This window comes from Muntiacus reevesi, chromosome 1 (genome assembly GCF_963930625.1).
Source record: "Muntiacus reevesi chromosome 1, mMunRee1.1, whole genome shotgun sequence".
NCBI classification, from domain to species: Eukaryota; Metazoa; Chordata; class Mammalia; order Artiodactyla; family Cervidae; genus Muntiacus; species Muntiacus reevesi.
The window spans coordinates 277,262,165-277,283,760 of NC_089249.1; the positions used below are offsets into that span (position 1 = coordinate 277,262,165).

Genomic DNA, 21,596 nt, shown 5'->3' on the forward strand with positions numbered 1-21,596 from the left:
CATGTTAGACTGACACAGGGTCTAATATACACTCTCCAAAAATAATTTTGTAGGATACTGTTTATTCTGTGGAGGACCTTTGTCACCTTTTCTCTCCTTTTTTTTTTTTTTGAAAAAACCTGGCTTTAACACAATAGAAAAGAAACATTTGAAATCTGAACACATATTTATTGTTAGGGAAGTTATAAGCAAGAAATAAAAATCTATATAAGAAAGTAATTCTCGAGCTATTCTGTCATTTAAAATTATGCAGGTGATGAGAAGGATGATAAGAGCAAGAATCAAATGTGGTTCTCATCCATTCTGAGCATAAATAGTAGTTCTGTTCATTCTATGTCAGTCCATCCTAAAGGAGATCAGGCCTGAATATTCATTGGAAGGACTGATGCTGAAGCTGAAACTCCAGTACTTTGACCACCTGATGTGAAAAACTGACTCATTTGGAAAGACCCTAATGCTGGGAAAGATTGAAGGCAGGAGGAGAAGGGGACGACAGACGATGAGATGGTTGGATGGCATCACCCCCTCAATGGACATGAGTTTGAGTAAACTCCGGGAGTTGGTGATGGACAGGGAGGCGTGGCGTGCTGCAGTCCATGGGGTCGGAAAGAGTCGGACATGACTGAGCGACTGAACTGAACTGAACTGATTGAACCATTATTAGTTACATATAATTAGTTTTTTAGTTTTTTGTTTTAAAGCAAAAGAACCAACTTGCTGAATTTGACATACCTATCTATGCCCATAACTTGTCTATTCCAAAAGCAACTTGAGGGTGGCTTATGATAAAATCAAAGGTAAGATAAAACCCCTAAATTAGAAGTACAAATTTAAAAGAACTTCTCTTTGGTTTGCTTTTCATTGCAATCTGTGGTTCCTTTCTTGTTACAAGTGTTTACTTAGCGACTTTAAATTTACTTTTGATTGGTATTCGCTTCTAAGACATTGATTGTTCGTATCGCTTTGAGTGACCTATGGTGCATAATGCAGTCTGCATCTTCGCTCGTTCATGCACACGGTCACTGGTTAAAGTAGAAAGGATAGTTGTTGTTGTTTTCAGTAAAAAACTATTGCAAATAAGGAAGGAGGTCCAGCATGAGTTGAGTTCAACTTTGCTGAAAGGAAAAGCAGGAGGCCTTGTTTTAAAGGCTGGGCCGCATTAAGGGAAAGGCACTGAGACGGTGAGGTGGTCAGTCCAGGGGACTAGACCGTCTGGATTTGTTGACTGGCACCTCTCCAGAGGAGAAGCAAACTGGTCCGATCTTTATGACAGGAGGCAGTGACGTAAACTAGAGCAAGGCAGCCACTGGCCGAGAACTAGGGCAGAATTATCTCCTTGACGTGAGAAGACGGTTCTGGGTGGAAGATTTACAACGCAGCCAGGCAGAGGAAGGATTTATAATTGCCAGCCTTCTAAAGTAACTGCACTAAGAGGGGTTCGGGATCCGATCTGCACACTGCCAGGTTTGGGCTGGAATGATTGGTAAAGACCAGTGATTGCTACCTAGACCTTGGTTTGCCTCGTCTGTGAGACGAGGATGATAGTAGTACTTGTGTCATGGGAATACGTTTTAAGGATCGAAGGAGTTACACTGTACATGTGAAGTTCCGAGAGCAGTGCTTGCTCATAGTAAGCTCTCAGCAGACGCTCGTTACTACTCCTGCTATCTTTAAAGGAGTATCTCTGTATCGCATTAGGGCTTCCCAGGCGGTGCTTGTGGTAAAGAATCCACCTGCCAACGCAGCGGACCTGGGTTTGATCCCTGGGTTGGGAAGATCCCCTGGAGTAGGAAATTGCAACCCACTTCAGTATTCTTGCGTAGAAAAATCCCATGGACAGCGGAGCTCTGGCGGTCTACAGTCCATGGAGGTCACACAGTCAGAAACAACTGAGCACGCACACACCTATCATATTGGATTGCTTTCATTATTGAATAGTATAATACACATAACACATTGAGAACCATGCCTGGCACATAATAACAATTCAGTAGCGGTTGGCTGGAAATAGTATTAGCAGCAGCAGCTATGTGTGTGTGTCAGCTGCTCAGTCGTGTCCTACTCCTTGCAATCCTGTGAACTGTAGCTGCCAGGCTCCTCTGTCCATGGAATTCTCCAGGCAAGAATACCGGAGTGGGTTGCCATTCCCTTCTCCAGGAGATCTTCCCAACCCAGGGACCAAGGCTAGGTCTCCCGCTTTACTGTCTGAGCCGCCATGGAAGCCCACAACAGCTGCTCTAGTAGCCACTAATATCTTCCAGTGCTGAATTACTCATAGCTCAGGATGATCAAATAGTAGGGAATCTTGAATTTATTATTATTTCTATTAGAACAGAATGGGTCTGTTTTGTAACATTAGTAATTCAGAGATAGGAAAATATTCATGAGTAATCTTGTATATGATTGTAAGATCTTGAAGCATTATTAATATTTTGCTAGTATATATCTTGAGTTTTGGATACAGAGGTTACATTTCCAGCACTTATGTGGCTTAACCTTCTTGCTGTGCAGCCTTCAACATCTCCCAGCCTGTATCCTTCTAACCAAAATAAAAGTGAACCTAAGTAATTACAAAGCCTGTTAAGAAATGAAGCAGTTTGTTCAAATAGAAGAAATAGTGTATACAAAAGTAATGATAAAGACTGAATCATGTTTCTATAATTTTTCTAATTTTAAGGTATTTCTTTAATGTGTATTTGAATCTCCTTGCAACACAGAAGTGAAAAAAGACGTTCAAATTTCACAATTGTGGTGCTGACCAGTAGGTTTAAAGAAACTCAGATGATCTCTGTACATGTTTGTGGAGTCTCTTGATTCCAACAATGTGCAGTAATAATCCATAGAGTATGAATTGTTAAGTGGGTTCAGTCTCTATTTGCATTGGGTATATTACCAATCACAGCACATAACTTCACTGCATATGGATTTTCATTAAGAAAGTGGAATGCATAGATCAACAGATCCCCATTATCCTTAATTTGCAGTTTTTATCAATCAAATCTTGTTGTCAGTATATTTAATAGTGGAAAATAGCAACTTAGATAAGAGACTGATAACTGGAAAAGAAAGAATAACTTGAATTAACGTTGATTTCTTCAATGCTCTACATAAAAATTTTGAAGGGAGAACAACCAAATATATGTATTAAAACCACCCTTTATTCACTCTGTCTTTGAAATTAATACTTTAATTCTGTTAAATTAATAATTTAATAAAGTATTCTGGAAATTAAATATTTAATTATGCATATAGCAAAAATGGTCAAAACTAACTCCTACATTTTAAAATCAAATGCTTTGAAATATTTTACTCTTTCTGTAGAAGTGTTTAAAATATTGCCTTTTAACTGTGACAGTACTAGAAATATTACTCATAAATTTATTTTAATAAATAGGATTTAGCATTGTTTTACAAATAGGATTATATACGGGATTTTATAAATAGCATTTAGAAGAGAGTCATAGGAAAATGTTTAGAGTACTTACATTTTAGACTTAGCCCTTGCATTCACCTGGCACCCAGCATTTGACAGATAACCTCGACTCACTGGACCAGTAGTCATTTTTCAGTCATAGAGCCCATGCTTTTACAAGTTATTTCTTTTTCATTAGCAGCAGTTTAATTTGAATTTTGTGTCTTTCTTTCTTTCACAGTCTGATACGTACTTCTGCATGTCAGTACGTTTGCCAATGGATGAGGAAGCCTTCGTGAGTAAGTATTAATTGGATGGTGCAGAGGGGTGGACCGTGGAAGGGCAGCTATTTGAGATCAGTGAAGGCTTCTCTGTGATGGCTGTGAGCGCGTTAATCTTCTACTGCCAGTTTCTGAAGCGCATTGATAATGCCTAGTGCAGAAACACTACTAGTGAGCCACCGAGAGACAAGCGTACAGACTGTATCTGGAGAGACTCATGAGGAATGGCAGTTAAGGGGCTGCAGGCCGATGTGGACGGCCGCCAGTACCATGTGGCCCGTTTATGGAGGATTGGCTTTCTGTCTGTGGCTGGATGCTTCATTCCGCTGCACTCAGTGGACCCTCTATTTACCTGCTGGTTCGTGCTATAAATCGACTGCACTTAGAATCAGCATTGGGGGATATAAGATCTTACCTGTCTGACAGGTGGATGGGTACGAAGGGATGGAAGAAGCAGAGAATGAGGAAGGAGGGAAGAGCAGGAGGGAGGGAGAGGGGGAGGACAGACTCTGCTGTCTACAGTCAGAGGACTCTTATATGACAGCTCCTTCCCCAGCTGAGCCTTTCAGTCAGACGGGGAAGGTGACAGAGCACCATCGCTCCTCATCTGGGTAGTTTTAATTTAAACATCCTTTATGACAGACTTTCAGCTGTTTGGGGAAGATGTGTGATTGGCAAGTTATTCATGGATTTGCCCCGCTTCCTTTACTTTTCTGATTTGAGAAGTTGATTTTGAAGAGAAAGTGATGCTAATGAAAGTTTGTACTTTGGTGCCTTGAAACTAACCTTCAAGTGGGCTGTCTGAAATGGCGATCATGTGAATTACAAAATGTGTATAGTAGCCTTGGGGCCATCGGAGGATGAACTTTCATGAGGCATTCTTCACTGAAAAATACATTACAGATCTTCAAAGCCAGAACAACATGCCTCAGTGTTTTTCACACATTTTGGTGGCAGTCACAACAGAAAATACAACTTGTATTGACACTCTCTAAACAAAACTTGCTCCATAGTTAACTCCTAAAAATAAGTCAGACCTTGGAAACCTGAGCGTTGCCTGACTGACATTCCTTTGTGTAATCATTGAATATTATTAGGAAAAAAGTTAGAAACTTGGTGCTTCCAGATCCTGAACTTTAAAGGGACAAAAGTAATTTTTAAGTTTCTAGTTGTCATGCTTTGAGTAACACTAAAAGTGGTTTAGGATATAAATTCATAATTAAAGTACTAACAGTAAAGCTTCCCTCAATCATATCCACATATTTGACAGCCTAAGAGAAAATAATGTTTGCCAATAAAGAGAAACTGTCCCCGAAGTTTCTCTTTACTAATTTTGTATGTTCGGGGTAGACTTGATTGCTCCTATTGTTGAAGAGAAGGCCACTCTATACACACCTGTGTAAATATGGTAGTCGTGTTTTAGAGCAGTATTACAGGTCTCACATTAATAGGTTCCTGGTTTGTTTCTGGAGGTGGTGGTAAATGATGTCAGAGCTGGTGACTCGAAGGCCTATAAATATATATCCTGGAATGTGTTATTGCTCTCCTAATAGAAATGTGTTTACTTTCATGTAACTTTTAAGTTGAAAGTACAAGTCAGTATATTCAGTCAAGGAAAATATTCACAGGAAACACATAAAGGGCTATATTAGAACCAGGGTATCAAACGCTTGTCTGTTTTTCTTAGGCAACTTAAAGGGTCTTATAAGAATTATAACTATCGGTTTGGCCAAAAAGTTCATTCAGGTTTTTCTATCAGGTGTTAACAAAAAACCCAAATGAACTTTTTGGCCAATACAATGTCTTCATTATTTCTTCTTTATTGCTAGGAGGACTGCATGAAGACTAATCATTTTGTCACCTGTACAAAACATGATTATCTTCAGTGTTAATCCTTTAATTTACCACCCCCAGGAAATTTTTGGTTGCCATTGTTTATATAATTCAGCAACCACAGAAGTTTAGGTGTAGGCAAAATAGAACTGGAAAACTGAAAACCGAAGAGAAGTACCAAACAATTATTTATATATTTGCATGTGTAATCTCATTAATTCTTAGGACGACACTGTCAGTAGTCCTGTTTTTATAGAGAAACGGAGATAGGAACATCTGTGTCTGTGGTTTAAGCAGGTCCTAAGACAATAGTCAGTCCTATTAAAGGAATTTTTGTTCCTAGAGCCAACCCACCACCAGCAATCGTTTCCTGAGGACTTGCCAGACACTAAGATACTGAAAACTAAGCACATCTAAGCTATTTTATAGAAGAAGAAGCAAAAGTTCAGAGAGGTTAAAGGCCATGCCCAAGGTTTTTACTGTATGGGTGCTGCTTTATCTGAATGCCATTTAAGTCATAACAGATGTAGGTGTGGGGATGATGACACAGGGAATAAAGGGGAGAAGTTATCAAATGGACAGAAGGAGCTGAAATACAGCAGAAGCGCGTTGCAGTCTTCCTCACCAGAGAAACAAGTATTCCATAATTCCTTACTGGGAACACTCTGGGCAGTTCCGCGAAAAAGGTAAACTGCAAACTGTCTTACAAAATAAAACCCAGTACGGAAGAAGATGTAAACATTTGCAGAAGGAAAAGCACTTGGATATACAGATTATATGTTGGAAGGGTAATTATACATAATGTATCCTAATTCCCAAAGTGAAAGGTTTACTTGTGGGGTAACCAAGGCTTTTCCGTGAATGAAACTTTGGCCTTTTTGTGGATTGTCTGAAATTCTGGGTCTTGTGGCACCTTATCAGAAGATTAAATTTGGTTGAAAATGAATATTTGTAAAGACCTATAAAACTTTGTCCATTTAAGACACTTTAAAAAATATTTTATATTTGTATATTTAATATATTTATATTTTATTTTTATGTTTATATTTAATATATTTAAAATATTTTAAAATATGAAATAATGTTTATATTTATAGTTTATATTTATAAATATGTATATATTATACTTTGTTTTCATTATTTGTGCTATAAAAATTTTTGAATGCTACAGGACAGGAATAGAGACACAGATGTAGATAATGAACTCGTGGACACAGTTGGGGATGGAGAGGGTGGGACAAGCTAGGAGAGCAGCCTGGACATGTATACACGACCGCCTGTAAAGCAGCCAGCCAGTGGGGAGCTGTGTGTAACAGAGGGGGCCCGGCCCAGTGCTCTGCGATGACCTAGAGGGGTGGGCAGCGGGCGATGTGTGCGAGGGAGCCTCAAGTGCGGGGCTTTGTATGTGTACATGCAGCTGATTCATGTTGTACAGCAGAAACCAGCACCTAATTATGAAGCAGTTATAGTCCAATTAAAAAATAATAAAAAAATTTAAAAGCCACTCAGAAACTTCCTGCCTGATACATGAGTGGTTACTAAAAAAAAGTGTTTTGTTTGCCCATTTTCTAAGGCAATATATTGAATATTAGTTTACTGTTTTGTCTTAAGTTATACTTGTTTGAATATAAGAGAATAATTGTTTTTTTTTTTTTAAGAAAAACCACTTGTCCATAAATCAGCAAATTTTAAAAAATCCTATTATGTGCCCATTATTGGGCTAGCCCTGGGGATGTGGTATGTTACAAATTCAAGGAAATCACAGCCTGGCAGGATTCTAGGAGACAAGAATACAAATGTTACAACATAGGAAAAGGACTTTCTCCCTTGCTCTTCAAATTTCCGAAGAAATTCACAAAAGGCAGACTGTTTATGAGGACTAAAACAAACTCTTCTGATAGTGGTAAAACCCAAAATTACATTTGAGTAATTTTTAATTTTGACTTTATGCTTGTGTGACTAATTGTGTATCATGTAAATAAACATATTTCTCAATTTTGAGAGGATACCATCACAGTTGTCATGAAATTTTATGTGCATATGCCTATAATATATACATATAAGCCTACCCAACATGCTTGATGTGTTTATATGTTGGCATTGAATTATTAAATATGAATAAAAGTAGGTATTTGAGAAAATACTCTAATGAAGATAAGTATAATTCTTATATTTTGAACAAAATCATAGTTTCCCTAGAACATTGCTTTTGTTTTTGTTTTTTTTTTTAATAAAGAGCCACAGAATTGGAACGGGTGAGGGTATGAGAAAATCTACATTTAATCACTGAACTGTGATGCTGTCTAAAAGGTGTTTTATAGACACTCAGAAGAATTGGCTCTGACAGCAGCCCACTCAGCCAAGAAATTTGACTGTCATCTTCATCCACTTGCTTTCCCTCACATGGATGACCAGTAAATAAATGTGTCTTTTCCTTAGTGAGTGATGGCAGGTCCCTATCTATCAAATTGCACTATACAAATGAGATAGCAGCGTCGAATTTAGAAATAGTCAAAATTTCATCTAATGATGCATTGCCTTTTGTCTTCTCGGGCTTTTCTGTTGAACGTGGAACACGGCAGAATTGCACAGTTAGATTCGAACATTTCCAAATGTGAGCTTTCTTAAACAAAGCACATGTTAAGGTGATATTGGGGTACTTCAAAAACCCCAGGCATGTCTAGTTTTGATCGTGTTTATGGCTCAGCTACATAGTATGACTGTAAAGACCAAGGTTTGGCAGGGTACAGTGCTCTTTTACCCATATTTTGTGGCCTTGGCAGCAATAAATACTGAATAGAAGGGTGTGCATGTGTGTGCGTGTCCATCCCCACGCAATTACTCTGTCACCTTTCTGCTTCCCATTAGTCACTGCACATGCCCTCCTTCTAACTCTTCACCTAGGGTTTTCTCCAACATGAATAATTTAGTCCCCGTCTTCCACATGACCATCGGGGACCTTCCAGCAGGCACCCTCAGAGGCTATTTTAGTTTCTTAGTGAAAGCTACTTGGAGAGAGCTGAAATAGCACAAATAAGATGCAGTGTGCTGGAGGTCTGTGATGAGTGGATAAAATCTCACTCACTTGCTCCTCATCGTGAACGAGAAACTGTTGCTATATACTCTGTCTCAGCATATTTTTTTAATGTCTTCTAACCTTGGTCACCCAAATACCCGCATCTCCAACATGACAACCCCCAAAATTCCAGAGTTTTGTCAGGTAATAAAAAAAAATGAGGAGGAGTAGGAACCATTTCATTATATTTTATGAAACTGAGAGTTAGAAATGTCTTCAATTTGATGCATCTAGGGGTCTCCAAAAAGTAACTGACAGGTTGACAAAGCTGTTTTGATGCCATAATATCAAAATGCCACCCCTCCTCACCTCCCCAGAAAATGGCCAATTCTTAAAGCCCAAGGTTGAATCAGGTTTGATGTGTAAAACGTCCTTCAATGTCTGTGGGTTCTTGGCATTTTGACAGTCATTTGGAAGTAGCCATTTCAGCTATTGCAGTGGGAACAATTTCAGTGGCCAACTCTAAAAAGGCCAATGTGAACTATTTCAGTCAGGAAAAAAAATAATCTCATGAGAGAGATGGCAAGGTTTGATCTGGATCTGGGAAGATGGTCGGTTTGGATCTGCAGAGGGAGGAGGATGTTCTAGCTGCCAACCATATGAACGCTCAATTTTCGGAGCATACTGAGCTCACACATGAGCCTCAGCTCTTGCAGGCTGCATAGCCATGGGCGGTCACTCAGCCTCTCTTTCCCCCGGCCTCGTCTGTTAAGGGAGGAAGGGCCAGACTCACAGGGCCGTTGTGAACAGTGAGTGAGCCATGCACAAGGTAGAAGGTGAAAGTGTTAGTCGCTCAGTCATGTCCTACTCTTTGTGACCCCATGGATGTGAGAGTTGGGCTATAAAGAAAGCTGAGCACTGAAGAATTGATGCTTTTGAACTGTGGTGTTGGAGAAGACTCTTGAGAGTCCCTTGGACTGCAAGGAGATCCAACCAGTCCATCCTAAAGGAGATCAGTCCTGGATGTTCGGAAGGACTGATGCTGAAGCTGAAACTCCAATACTTTGGCCACCTCATGAGAAGAGTTGACTCACTGGAAAAGACCCTGATGCTGGGAGGGATTGGGGGCAGGAGGACAAGGGGACAACAGAGGATGAGATGGCTGGATGGCATCACCGACTCAATGGACGTGAGTTTGAGTAAACTCTGGGAGTTGGTGAGGGACAGGGAGGCCTGGCGTGCTGTGGTCCGTGGGGTCACAAAGAGTCAGACACGACTGAGCAACTGAACTGAACTGGACTGTTGCCCACCAGGTTCCTCTGTCCATAGGATTTCCCAGGCAAGAACACTGGAGTGGGTTGCCATTCCCATCTCTGGGGGATCTTCCCGACCCAGTGATCGAACCCAGGTCTTCTGCATTGCAAGGAGATTATTTACTGTCTAAGCCACCAGTGAAGCCCGCAGGGTTAGCCTTCAGTCAGGGTTAGTGGGTGTGGTTACTAGGTGAGAAGGGCAGCCAGTAAGAGCTCAGACTGGATGTTGGAGGTTGTCTTGTTGGAATCATGGAAGGTGTCGAAGACCGCTGGAGATTTCTGGAAAGGCAATAAGGGGACTGTGGGTTTGCGTTCCTAGGAAATTAATAGGGGGGTGTTATAGAGATGACATTACAAAAACAGGGCTTAATGAAGCTTATGCTGTTTTATCTTGCACAGCTTGACTGATACTATTTATTGATTGTTTAGTTGGTTCTGGCATATACCAGAAAGTTTCCTTTTAAAAGGTATATCATCTAGAAGTTTAATTCTTTTTGGTGCTGAAATTCCTTTATTCGGCGGTAAGGATTGTTTCACTGGATTTATAGGCTCACTCAGGTGTCTTATTTCTTGGTTAATTTGGCAACAGTAGCTTAAAGTCCTCATAAAACACATTAAGGATTCTTTCTGAATTGTACATCATGGTCCAAGCTAGCGAGAGCTAACGACAACTTTTCTATTAAACTTTCTGATTAAAAATGTTCAAGCAGAGGTCTTTATTTTAGTGTAGAATTGCTTTATGGTTTGTGGGAAGCTGGCAGGAGATAATATAATATGCCATTGCTGTGAGTTTTCAGCAAGCTGCCAAATGGACTCCGCTGCTGTGAGCTTTACAATTGTCTGAACCTTTCTCGCCCAACTGCAAGATTATGAACATTAAAGCTGATCATATCCTACACTTAAATTGCCATTTTTGCATTATCTTCAGTTCCTGTGAATGGTTCTTGAATTATAATCTCTTTTTTAGAAAGCAAATGTTTATGGGAATGATATTAAGGGCCAGGAATTTTAATTATGACAACTTTTGTACATTATTGTTTCTTGAACTTTATGCCTACTTTTCTCAATATTGAAAATGGCTTGAAAGCAGTAGGATTATTAGAAAACTGACTCTATCACAGACGTGAGTCACCAGGGGCCCCATTGGTATGCTTGCTTTAGACCTGAGCCCCAAAATGAGTTTAGGTGATACAGCTAATTTTGTCTGATATAATATAGCATTCCAGTGATCTCAGTGATTAAATCAATGATCTGATTTAATAAAACAATTCTAAAGGGTCAACTGATTTTTGCCTTCAAAAGGTTTTATTTATTTTAAAAGAAATCTTGTTTCTACTGTTTATCCTGTACATTTGAAAGAGCTAAATAATCCAAGTTAAATAAGTTAACTAAACTCTTGAGGATGCTCACATAATAGAACATAGTCAGCCACTTAAAGTGTTGACTGTTGTCAGGATCACCTCTCATTCACATGTGAAATTTTGCAAAAATACACTTGCCTGGAACAGCCTCTGTAGATTCAAATAAGATACTGCTGGGCTAAGAGGCAGAACTGATCTAGGGTTGACCATGAGCACCTGTCCATAGGGTGATTCTAAAGCATAGCACTAGCTGAAAAGTACTGTTGACAAAAATTGTTTAATAGCATGTAGAAATATCCACAGTAGTGAAATAAGCTGTTTAGTGAAATCAGCTGTTTACTGCGTATAATATGATTCCACTGGGAGAAAAAAGAAACAAAGTTAACAGTTTTCTCCGATGATATATACAGGCAATAATTCAGGAACGCCTCATCTCTGGAGATTCAAACTTGCATTTGCAAGTCAGTTCTTCTTTATTTGACAGGTTAATTATCCATGTCTATAGTATTTCTTGGAGAAGGAAATGGCATCCCACTCCAGTGTTCTTGCCTGGAGAATCCCAGGGATGGGGGAGCCTGGTGGGCTGCCATCTTCGGGGTCACACAGAGTCGGACACGACTGAAGCGTCTTAGCAGCAGCAGCAGCATAGTATTTCTTAGACATGGATAAGTAGAGTCCCTTGGACTGCAAAGAGATCCGACCAGTCCATCCTAAAGGAATTCAGTCCTGAATGTTCATTGGAAGGGCAGATGCTGAGGCTGAAACTCCAGTACTTTGGCCACGTACTGTAAAGAACTGACTGAATGGAAGAGACCCTATGCTGAGAAAGATCAAAGGCGGGAGGAGAAGGGGACGACAGAGGATGAGATGGTTGGATGATATCACTGACTCAGTGGACATGGGTCTGAGGAAACTCCGGGAGTTGGTGATGGACAGGGAGGCCTGGCGTGCTGCAGTCCTTGGGGTCACAAAGAGCCGGACACGACTGAGCGACTGAACTGACGAACTGACTGATGGTATTTCAGAAGCGCCTTCCTTTGCTCCCGTTTCCAGTGGCCTTTGGGGGTAGGTTATATGTGTGCATTGTTATCTCCTAAATTGGATGTTGCTCCACTTGGCTGTGTGGGTTCTTTGAAATATTTCCACGCCCTGAGTCTGGCAGATAGATCAGAATTTGACATGCAGACCTGGATATCCTCTTTGGAAAGGAAAAATGGAGAGAAAGCCAAATGCTAGATGAAATTCTCTCCTAGATCACATTTTTAGAAAATGTTATGGCCCTGATTGTAGTCTGATGTGAGCTAAAAGAGGCCATAAATCCTGAACGAGCCCATGCAGTTAGAACAAACTTTGCTTAGAACTCCAGAGAAGAGGCCTAGTTCTCTGTCTGCTCGGGATGTTGCCCACACACGTACTTTCAAGTCTTTCAGTTCAGATGGCACTGTTCTCCCAGAAATCCTCCAGCCTATGCACTTTCAGTATCATCACATTTTCTGTAATTGATGTTCTCAAGTCACTATTTCTGGAGTCTTAAGCCTTCGAACATATTTGTTTTCTAGCCCTTACTGACACTTCCTTGCCTGTAAAATTTTCCCAGGTCTTATCCATCAGGCAGTCTGAACTGCTAACACCTACTGGGGCTGAAGAACCACTTCCACTTAAGCAACTGTCATCTATTACTGAGTTAGAAGCGTCAGTGGCACTTTTAATCTTATCGGGTGTAATCTTCCCTCGCATTCGCACGAGGCTGTGTTTTTGCCTGTTTATGACCATCTCAGGGCCGCCTTTATTCTGCCTGTCAGAATTGCACCCTTAAAGGTGCAGCTGTTTTCATTATTATTCTCTACCTCTCTTTCCCTTGGATCCTTTATTTCTTTCCCTGTATGTTCGGAAAAAAAGAAAGAAGGGGGAATTTAAAGTGTGATTTTTAACTGTTTTTCCATAGTCTGATTTTGTGCAGTGTTGAAATCTCTAGCATAGTTTTCTGTGTATCCTGTGCTCAGGGACCTTATTCTTATTCCCTCGGGGTGGGGGGTCTTCTCTTGCAAAGTCAGGGCTAATAAGCAGGAGTGATGCAAACCCAGGAGATGAACCTGTCAGCCTGATCTTTTCCCAGTTGACCTCTGCCCAGTACTTGCAGCAGGCCCTGCAGTGACATTGTCCAACTCTTGCTTTATTTTTGCTCTGTTTTATGGCATCTACTGTTTGGTTTAGATTTACACTTGGATATGCCATTCCTTTTGCTGGACGTGTTTTTCATTTCAACTTGGACTGACTTTTGCTTTGAGTTTTCATTATATGAACAGTTTGACAGTGTTTTTATTTTCTTCAGGAGATGAGGAAGATGGCTAGTTGTTTGTTTTCACTCTGTACCAATACTTTACTTGGCATTTAAATTAAATCCTGAGTTTCTGGAGAATGTATGAGTCAGTTTTTATGAGACGGAACTCTGAGGGATTTTCTTTTACTAGCACTTAAAGATATTGATTTGTTTCTCATTATAGAAACTGAAATTAAACACATATCTAGGAAGAGTTCAATGTGGAACAAATGAGTGGTTCTGAAAATAGTATGTCAGAGAAGAAAAAAAAATCAGAAAATGGCTCGAGAAGTTGTACTTTGAATAACGTTTGCTCTTTACAAAGGACAATGAGAAGAAAATCCTCTTCATAATCAGGGGCCCCGCACAAAACTCTCGGCTTTCCTTGCTAATGAAAAGCCACAGAGACTGTGTATTGTTGTCTTCATAATCTATTCTTCTCCCAGCAGGTCTCCTCTCTGTCCCTACCTGAATCTTTTGCTTAATATTTCATTTTATAAATTTAAAGAGAGCCTACTCTTCTTCCAAAAAGGTTTTTGCTTTGTTTCACAACAGTATACACACTGCATTAATATGAGAAAAAGCACTGTTAGGGCCTCCTACACAGCCCCTCACAGCTCAGAGCTTTCCCTGAAACAACCCTGAGCCTTTTCTGTGGCGCCTGGTGTCACCGTTGGTGCTTTTGCCTGTCCCCGTGGCTTCAGAGTTCAGCTTTTGAGTGATGTCCAACTGTGTAACTCTCTGACCTCTTCCTTGAATAAGAGACATGTAATTCCAATCTTCTACTGGATCATTCCACCCGAATTTTTAGCTGAGACCTCGAATTCACATTTTCATTTAACAATATAATCCTTGATAAAATGCATGTGGCCGTGTTGGTTTATTACCAAAATTCCCAGAATGACTCAGTCATAAGGAAAGCTATTCATATAATCCACCCATAACCAAAGAATCTAAGGGTACTGGGAACCATGTCATCATCTACATCGATTCTGAAAAAGCAGAGCAGTCAGCCTCTTGTTTGACAACCCATCATAGACTGGCATAGGGATAGATATTGAAAAAACAAACAGTGGGAAAGAGACTAAAAAGTTATAGTAACCCATAGAATGATAGAAATCATTTGATAAAAATTAATATAAAATAACAAACTGCATCACATACCAAAATAAATGTAAGGTGAGTAAAAGACAAAAACCAGGTATTCCCCAAGGCTTTTTAGATTTGCCTCCTTGGAGGAATGATCCTCTGGGAGAATTCTGGAAGAGAGGAAGGAAACCCTGCCCTCAGCTGGAGAGTGAGCCTGCGGAGGTAGAATCCCTCTTCCGTTTTTCTTGTTATTTAGGCTTGGTGGTGCTATGATTTTCTGTGATGTGTGTGAAGTGTTGTAATTTCTAATTGCTTCTTTCCTTCCACGGTATATTCAATCTCCTAGGCTTGCTGTATTCTCTGGTAATAGAAAACGCAGCCTCAGGTTATATCAAGTCCATCTCCCAGCTGACCTCTCTGTTGTCTCTTTAGATAGTGGTATGAAAATCTCAAGATGTGATTTTTAGACTTTAATTTCTTATTTTCAGGGCAGTCAATGAAAGGCTGTTTATTTCCCATGAAAGTTGTGAGTCGGGGTGGCTCCTGGTGGCACCTCGTGTTTCCTGATCAAGCCCATGATGCGTGTCACTGTGCTCTCGTTGACATAGAACAACTTTTATTTTATAAATATATGTGTCTCAGATACACGTTTCCCCAGTCACTGGTATTTCATTAACTTCATAAGACAGATAGAAAGAGCTAGAAGGCGCAGCTTTGCACATGCCCAAGACTGTCTAGCATTTGTATCTGTAAAGATGACTTGAAAACCGCCCAGTAGGGCAGCGTTTTGAATGTGGATGACAGGGGATAAGCCAGCCCCAAACCAGAAAAGAGCTCATGCTGGGCACTGATCCTACTAAATAACTTATCCCTGATTTCTCTGTTTTAGCCCTGAACTGACTTGTTTATTTTCATGGCCTTCAACCGCTGTTCTTGGGACAAGATGAGGCATAGCATTGTGTAGTTTTCAGTACACAGTGCTTTAACAAGTGCCCAGTGTTCATTCTGGACACTTTTATTCTTCTGTATTTCTGGAAAGATATATTTTGCCACTTTTCTGATAACGTGTTTCTCCGCGTCACCATCCGGTGACTACCGTTCTTTTAAGATGGTAATAAATTTGTGTTATGAATCCTTTGGCTTACACTTTGACCGCTCACCGTTTTGGTGCAGTGTGCACAGTGTTGAATGGTACTCGGAACTTTACCAAAATCTGGAAGGAGATATATTGTGAATATGTCGCCTGGAGCTTTCATTTCGTACCCACACGATCTCTCATCACTTTCAGAGAGAGCTTTAATAAGTGCATATGGGTATATATGTAGTTTCAGCCTCTCGTTTTCTCTTTTGTTAACTAATAGTTTTCTATCCTACTAGATTAAATTATCAAATCATGTTCATCTTAAGGGATAAATAATGTCTATAACCAGAGCATTCTATCATAAGAGCATCAAAACATCTGTATTAGACAGCTATTCAAAATATTGAACGCTGGGGTCTCTTGTGACACTTGTACACAGATGTATAACTTATATTCAGGATCATGTATCATTTTCTCTTAACAGTTGACTTCAAACCCCGTGCCAGCATGGATACTGTCCATCATATGTTACTGTTTGGATGCAATATGCCAGCGTCCACTGGAAATTACTGGTAAGGGATGGGTTCATAATACAAAGGGGTGTAGAAAATGTATTTTTTGTTAGTACAAAGTGCATCTTTGCAAATATCTTGTGGCTGATTAATAAATAGGCAGAACATTTCTTTTGTAGAAGAGAGTTGTTCCTTTGCATCTCATGCTTATCACGGTTTGATTTTCACACTTGTTCAGTCTGCTGTGGCATAGGCATCAGTCTTTGTCACTGACTTAATGAATATATGGTCGTTGTCCGAGATCGCGTGTCAAGATGGAGACAGCTTGTAGAGAAAGACGGAAGCCCAGGTGATGGATACCCTGATGTTTATTTTTTTAAGTCAATGATTCAACCCAAAGAGTACCGTGGATCTGTTCATTGAGTCCTCTTACCCCATATGCTGTGCTAGATGACCTGTATACACCATTTAAAATGAAAATGAAAATTTTGGCTGACGTCTCTTCAAGGAGGCATTACCCCACTCCATAGATGAAGAGTCTGAAGCTCAAAGAGTCAGTGACTTGTGCAAGGTAACACAGCTTGTTGGAGTCACACCAGGACTGAACCTTGGGTTGTCCGGTTCCAAATCCAAAGTTATTTCTGTTTTACCACACTGCCTCCCATTTATTCAAGTAACTGTGGCAGTTTTAGAATCTCTAATCACTGTGGTGAATCTTAATATCATGTCATGAACAATCAATAAACATCTATTAAATGTCTGTTATATGCCAACACTGCAGCAGGTGCTGGGGGATGTTCTCAGATAAACAGATATATTTTCTGCCTCCAGAAGCTTACAGCATAATTGTGGCTTGAGAAATTCCCTTTCATTTTATCCTCTGGGAGTTCATGAAGATCAGTGATCTTTGAAAATAGCCGTGCGTTTTAAGCCTCATATTTTGCACCTCTAGCCAGAATCACTGTTACATATTTAACAGACCAGAATGACTGGTGTGTCCTGCTTTGCGTTTGGAAAGGGACTGTTCTGTGCTCCTGCATAGTCAGGGAGGCCGATAGACCCTTCTCTGCACATCCTAATGTTCATCAGGCTGATTCGAGGCACGCAGCAACTGCTTTCTAGTCACTTTTATAATAAACAATTGTAATGTGTATTTGGAACTGTTAAAAGCACAGGGCAATTAGTAGAAATCTCCCTGGACCAAGTACCATCAAAGCATTTGTTAACAGGCTTAAGTTATTTGAGGAAAGGGGCGTATCACGAAGGAAGCCAGCTCACATGACTGGTGTGTGGAAAAATGGAGTCAGCAAATCACAGTTAATGCCCTTTGACATCAACATTCCAGATTTTGCTCTTTAGTAAATTTTTGTAAATAAAATCCTGGGGATTAAAAGGTTATTCTGTGACAGCTTTTTCTGAATCTTATTCAGCAAATCACATATTCTGGTTTTTATGTTTTAAAAATATTTCTTGTGAAATGAGCGATATTTACCTTTGAATTAGAATTAGTGAAAATAGCTAGAGGGCACATAAGCTTTTAAAATCTGCCTTAGCTTCACCGTAATTCAAGAGAATGAGTGAAAAAATAAAATAGCACTTAATTGTTATCATGGCTTTAATTATTAAGAAAAATTATATAAAATGAACTAAGCCTGGTTCATCATTTTCATGTTTAGGGAGTAGCAAAAGAAACATATTATTTTGACTCTTTTAAAAATATTAATGTCCTTAAATGTACTATTTTGAAATTAAGTTTATAAAATATATTTTCCAAGAGACTTCCAGATTGGGGAAAAAATTCAAAGAAAGATGTATGTGAAAGTAAAAACAGCCATTTTGAGTAAAGTAATTGCTGCAATTTTTTTTTGCTAAAATTATTACTTGAAAGGTATCATAAACGTGTAATAAACTATCTGGATTCCATCAGTAAATTATTTATTCCATGTGGGCTGTCCTTTATTTTTTCACTATAGCAAGGGACTGACACTAGATCATTTATAGAACTCTATGCTCTAAACTTTCATAATTCTATGAATATAAATTGCATGCAAAGGCATCATTATCAGGAGCTAGAGACAGGAATGAGTTATACCGGTGGACTCATCTCAAGCAGGCAGGCCACTGTGTTTTGCCATTGAGTTGCATCACTGAGTAATTAGATTCTTAATGATGTTATACCCACATCATTTTAAGTGGACTTTTAAAAATCTGCCTTGCAGCCCATATTCCCTGTTAATCTATAGGTTAGTTATAATTGACTTTCTAACCATATACCACAGACAATAATTGATGCTTTCAGCCAGCTCAAAGTGTCCATCTAGCATTTGAAGTAGAATTTTTTTTCACTTCATAAGTGTAGGATCTGCTCAATATGCAAGCTAGGAAATGTACATTAAATAAAACTGTTCTAGTGACTCAGGCTTTCACAGTCCAGCCTTATTCTCCATTTAAAAATGAGGTAGACTTTTTATCCCTCAATATTTGGCAAAATCCGTGCATCTTTTGGGCTTCCCTGGTGACTCAGAAGGTAAAGAATCTGCCTGCAATGCAGGAGACCCCGGGGTGATCCTTGAGTTGGGAAGATCCCCTAGAGAAGGAAATGGCAACCCACTCCAGTATTTTTGCCTGGAGAATTCCATGGTCAGAAGAGCCTGGCGGGCTACAGTCCATGGCATCGAAAAGAATCGTACATGGCTGAGCGGCTAACACTACCACTAATGTTTAAAGCATTAGAGCTCACAGCTGAACTTTTCAGTTGCTTCACAGAAACATCCCCTACACCCTACTCCTGATGCCCCTCAGGCTCAGACAGTCAGCAGATATTTTCCGATTGCTTAGCTTCTTATCCTCCCACCTGCATTATAATTCTAATAGCAAAAGTCAATCAGTGCCAAAAGCCTTGCATTATTTGTCTACATTGTTTGAGTCATGGAATTTATCACACTCATTTTACAGTTGCAAATCTATTCTTCTGTTGCTCCAAGATATAGACAGTACTTAAATAAAGATTCCCAAACTTGCACGTATATTTTTGGTTATGATACCAGCAGTGGTTTTTGATGTGTAAGAATATCAAGAACTCATTCACACTCTGAGGAAATCATTTTGAGAATACACAACTGTTTTAGTGAAAAAAGATAAAGTGAAGAGGATATTTTAATACCATGATGAGATTAAAAATCCACCTTTAGAGCAAGACAGGAAAAATTTAAACAATTTTTTTCTCGCCTTTTGGTCAGACCTCCCCAGTTGAAATTGGGATTAAAATACCTGGTCAAGGGTAAAGATCAGCCTTTCTTCTCCTGGCAGCTGTCATGTACTTCTTTAGAAAATAACATTCCTTTCCCAGTCCTGTCAGGGCTCATGATGACCCAGAACCCACCGTGTGCCTGCGGACATCTTTGGTGAACTTTATGTCCAATGCCAATATATCATTTTCCTTAAAGACAGAGATTGGTATAGAACTGATGGTCAGACAATCTGGGAGATGCTGGGCTATACCTAATGGACGTCCTGAAATACTAACTTGTGACCTTATCTGTGATCACTAGCAATATTATTTGTGTTCCGCCAGTTTTACAAGGTAATTGTTCATTACCCTTCCAGATATGTGCCTGAGCCTCAGATGAAAATTAATGATGATTAGGCAGCTTGAAACCGCTCATCAAATATATAGACCTATAAGATCAGTGAATGTGGTAGTGTCACTCTAGATGCGGGAAGAAGCGACAGGAGAAAACCATTTCCTGGACCGTAACAGACTCGGAAGACAGATGGGCCAGAGGCTCTCGGCTGTGGGTTACAGGGTGAGGCCCAGTAATAGAACATCGAGTTGTCTATCAAGAAAATGTTTTCCTGATCTGGGAATGAGCATTCCAAGCATCCTGGGACAAACCGGTCACAGAATGCCTCCCAAACCTTGGTGCAAATTAGGACTGAAAGACAAGGGCTTGTAAAATAAAGACTATTGCCCACCATCCAGTTCTATAGGAATCAAGTCATTGGCCACTGCAGTCACTCCCCTGCAGTACACCCTGAAAGGAATTCAGGGCGAAGGTCAGGCTGTAACCCCTCGTGCTCTGGGAAAACTGGCACAACTGGCCGTCAGATAGACATTTGGGGTGGGGGGTAGATTTTATGACTCAGTTTCTTGCATCCGCCCATACTTAGAAAAGCGTTTACAGCGTTAACTAAGACGTCTGCTCCTCGTGACTAGAAGCAACCTTGTCCGGAGTTGTGTGCTTGGCTGCACACGCTCCCTGCACCAAAATCAGATATGTCCTGACCTCCCCACCTACCGTTCCCAAACAGTTCTCAGAGACTGCCTCCTGGGTTATAAACCTCAGTTTGGCTCCAAGAAAATTTTCCATTGCTTTCTTAGGGTCACTACTCTTTCAACTTGTAAAAATAATTTATTTTTACGGTTTGGAAAAAATATTTTGTTCCATTTAGATTGGTTAATTTCATTAATTTTAAAGTGTGTTTCTTTATTCAGTCACATATAAAATTATATAAAGAGAAAAAATGTGAAAAGGAGTGCTAGGATTGAGTCCAGTTGGAGGGGTTATAGCAAAAATCAGTGTTTTACACAGTGTGTTAGACCACCTTCTTTTACCTTGAACCCTGTTAAACTATTTAATTTCCTCATGGTTCTAAGTTTAATAAAGAACTCCAATTTTTATGTTACATTACTTTAAGTTTTATGTGTTACATTTCTCTTTATTTTAAGTTTATTTTTAATTGAAAGATAATTGCTTTTACATTGCTGTGTTAGGGGTTCCCTGGTGTCTCAGATGGTAAAGAATCTGCCTGCAATGCAGGAGACCCGGTTTGATCCCTTGGTTAAGATTCCATGGTAAAAGGAATGGTTACCCACTCTACTATTCTTGGCTGGAGAATTCCATAGACAGAGAAGCTTGGCAGGCCACAGTCCACGGGCTGCAAAGAATCAGACACAACTGACTAACGTTTACACTTTTCTTTAGGGTTTGGACGAATGGAGAGGGGAACACTGAAACATGTACATTACCACGTGTAAAGTAGATAGCTAATAGGACGTTGCTGGTACCACGGGGAGTTCAACCTGGTGCTCTGTGACACCCTGCGGGGGCGGGAGGGAGAGGTGGAAGGGAGGTTCTAAGAGGGAGGGACAAATGTGTATCTATGGCTGATTCACACTGTCGTATGGTGCATTCTCTGTGCTTTGTTTTTTTGTTGTTGTTTATACCCAAAACATCAAGTTCAGATTTCCTCTCTTCTCTGTTTGTTAGCTAGGATTTCCCCCTGTTTTCACGCTAGTGTTTTATTTCAGTGCCAGCAAGTTGGCAAATAGGTGTGTGTGTAATAACAGTTCCCCCTGAAATTATGAAGTCATAATT

General features: G+C 39.9%; 1 protein-coding gene across 10 annotated transcripts in view; it reads left to right on the forward strand.

Moving 5' to 3' along the window:
- Positions 1-21,596, forward strand: part of PAM (peptidylglycine alpha-amidating monooxygenase) — a 311,728-nt gene that overhangs the window by 174,169 nt on the left and 115,963 nt on the right. For all 10 annotated transcript variants that reach the window (XM_065920039.1, XM_065920481.1, XM_065920234.1 and 7 more), the window contains exons 5-6: positions 3,654-3,711; positions 16,191-16,278. In XM_065920039.1, the coding sequence (XP_065776111.1) occupies positions 3,654-3,711; positions 16,191-16,278 (146 nt within the window). The remainder of the gene's footprint in view (positions 1-3,653; positions 3,712-16,190; positions 16,279-21,596) is intronic.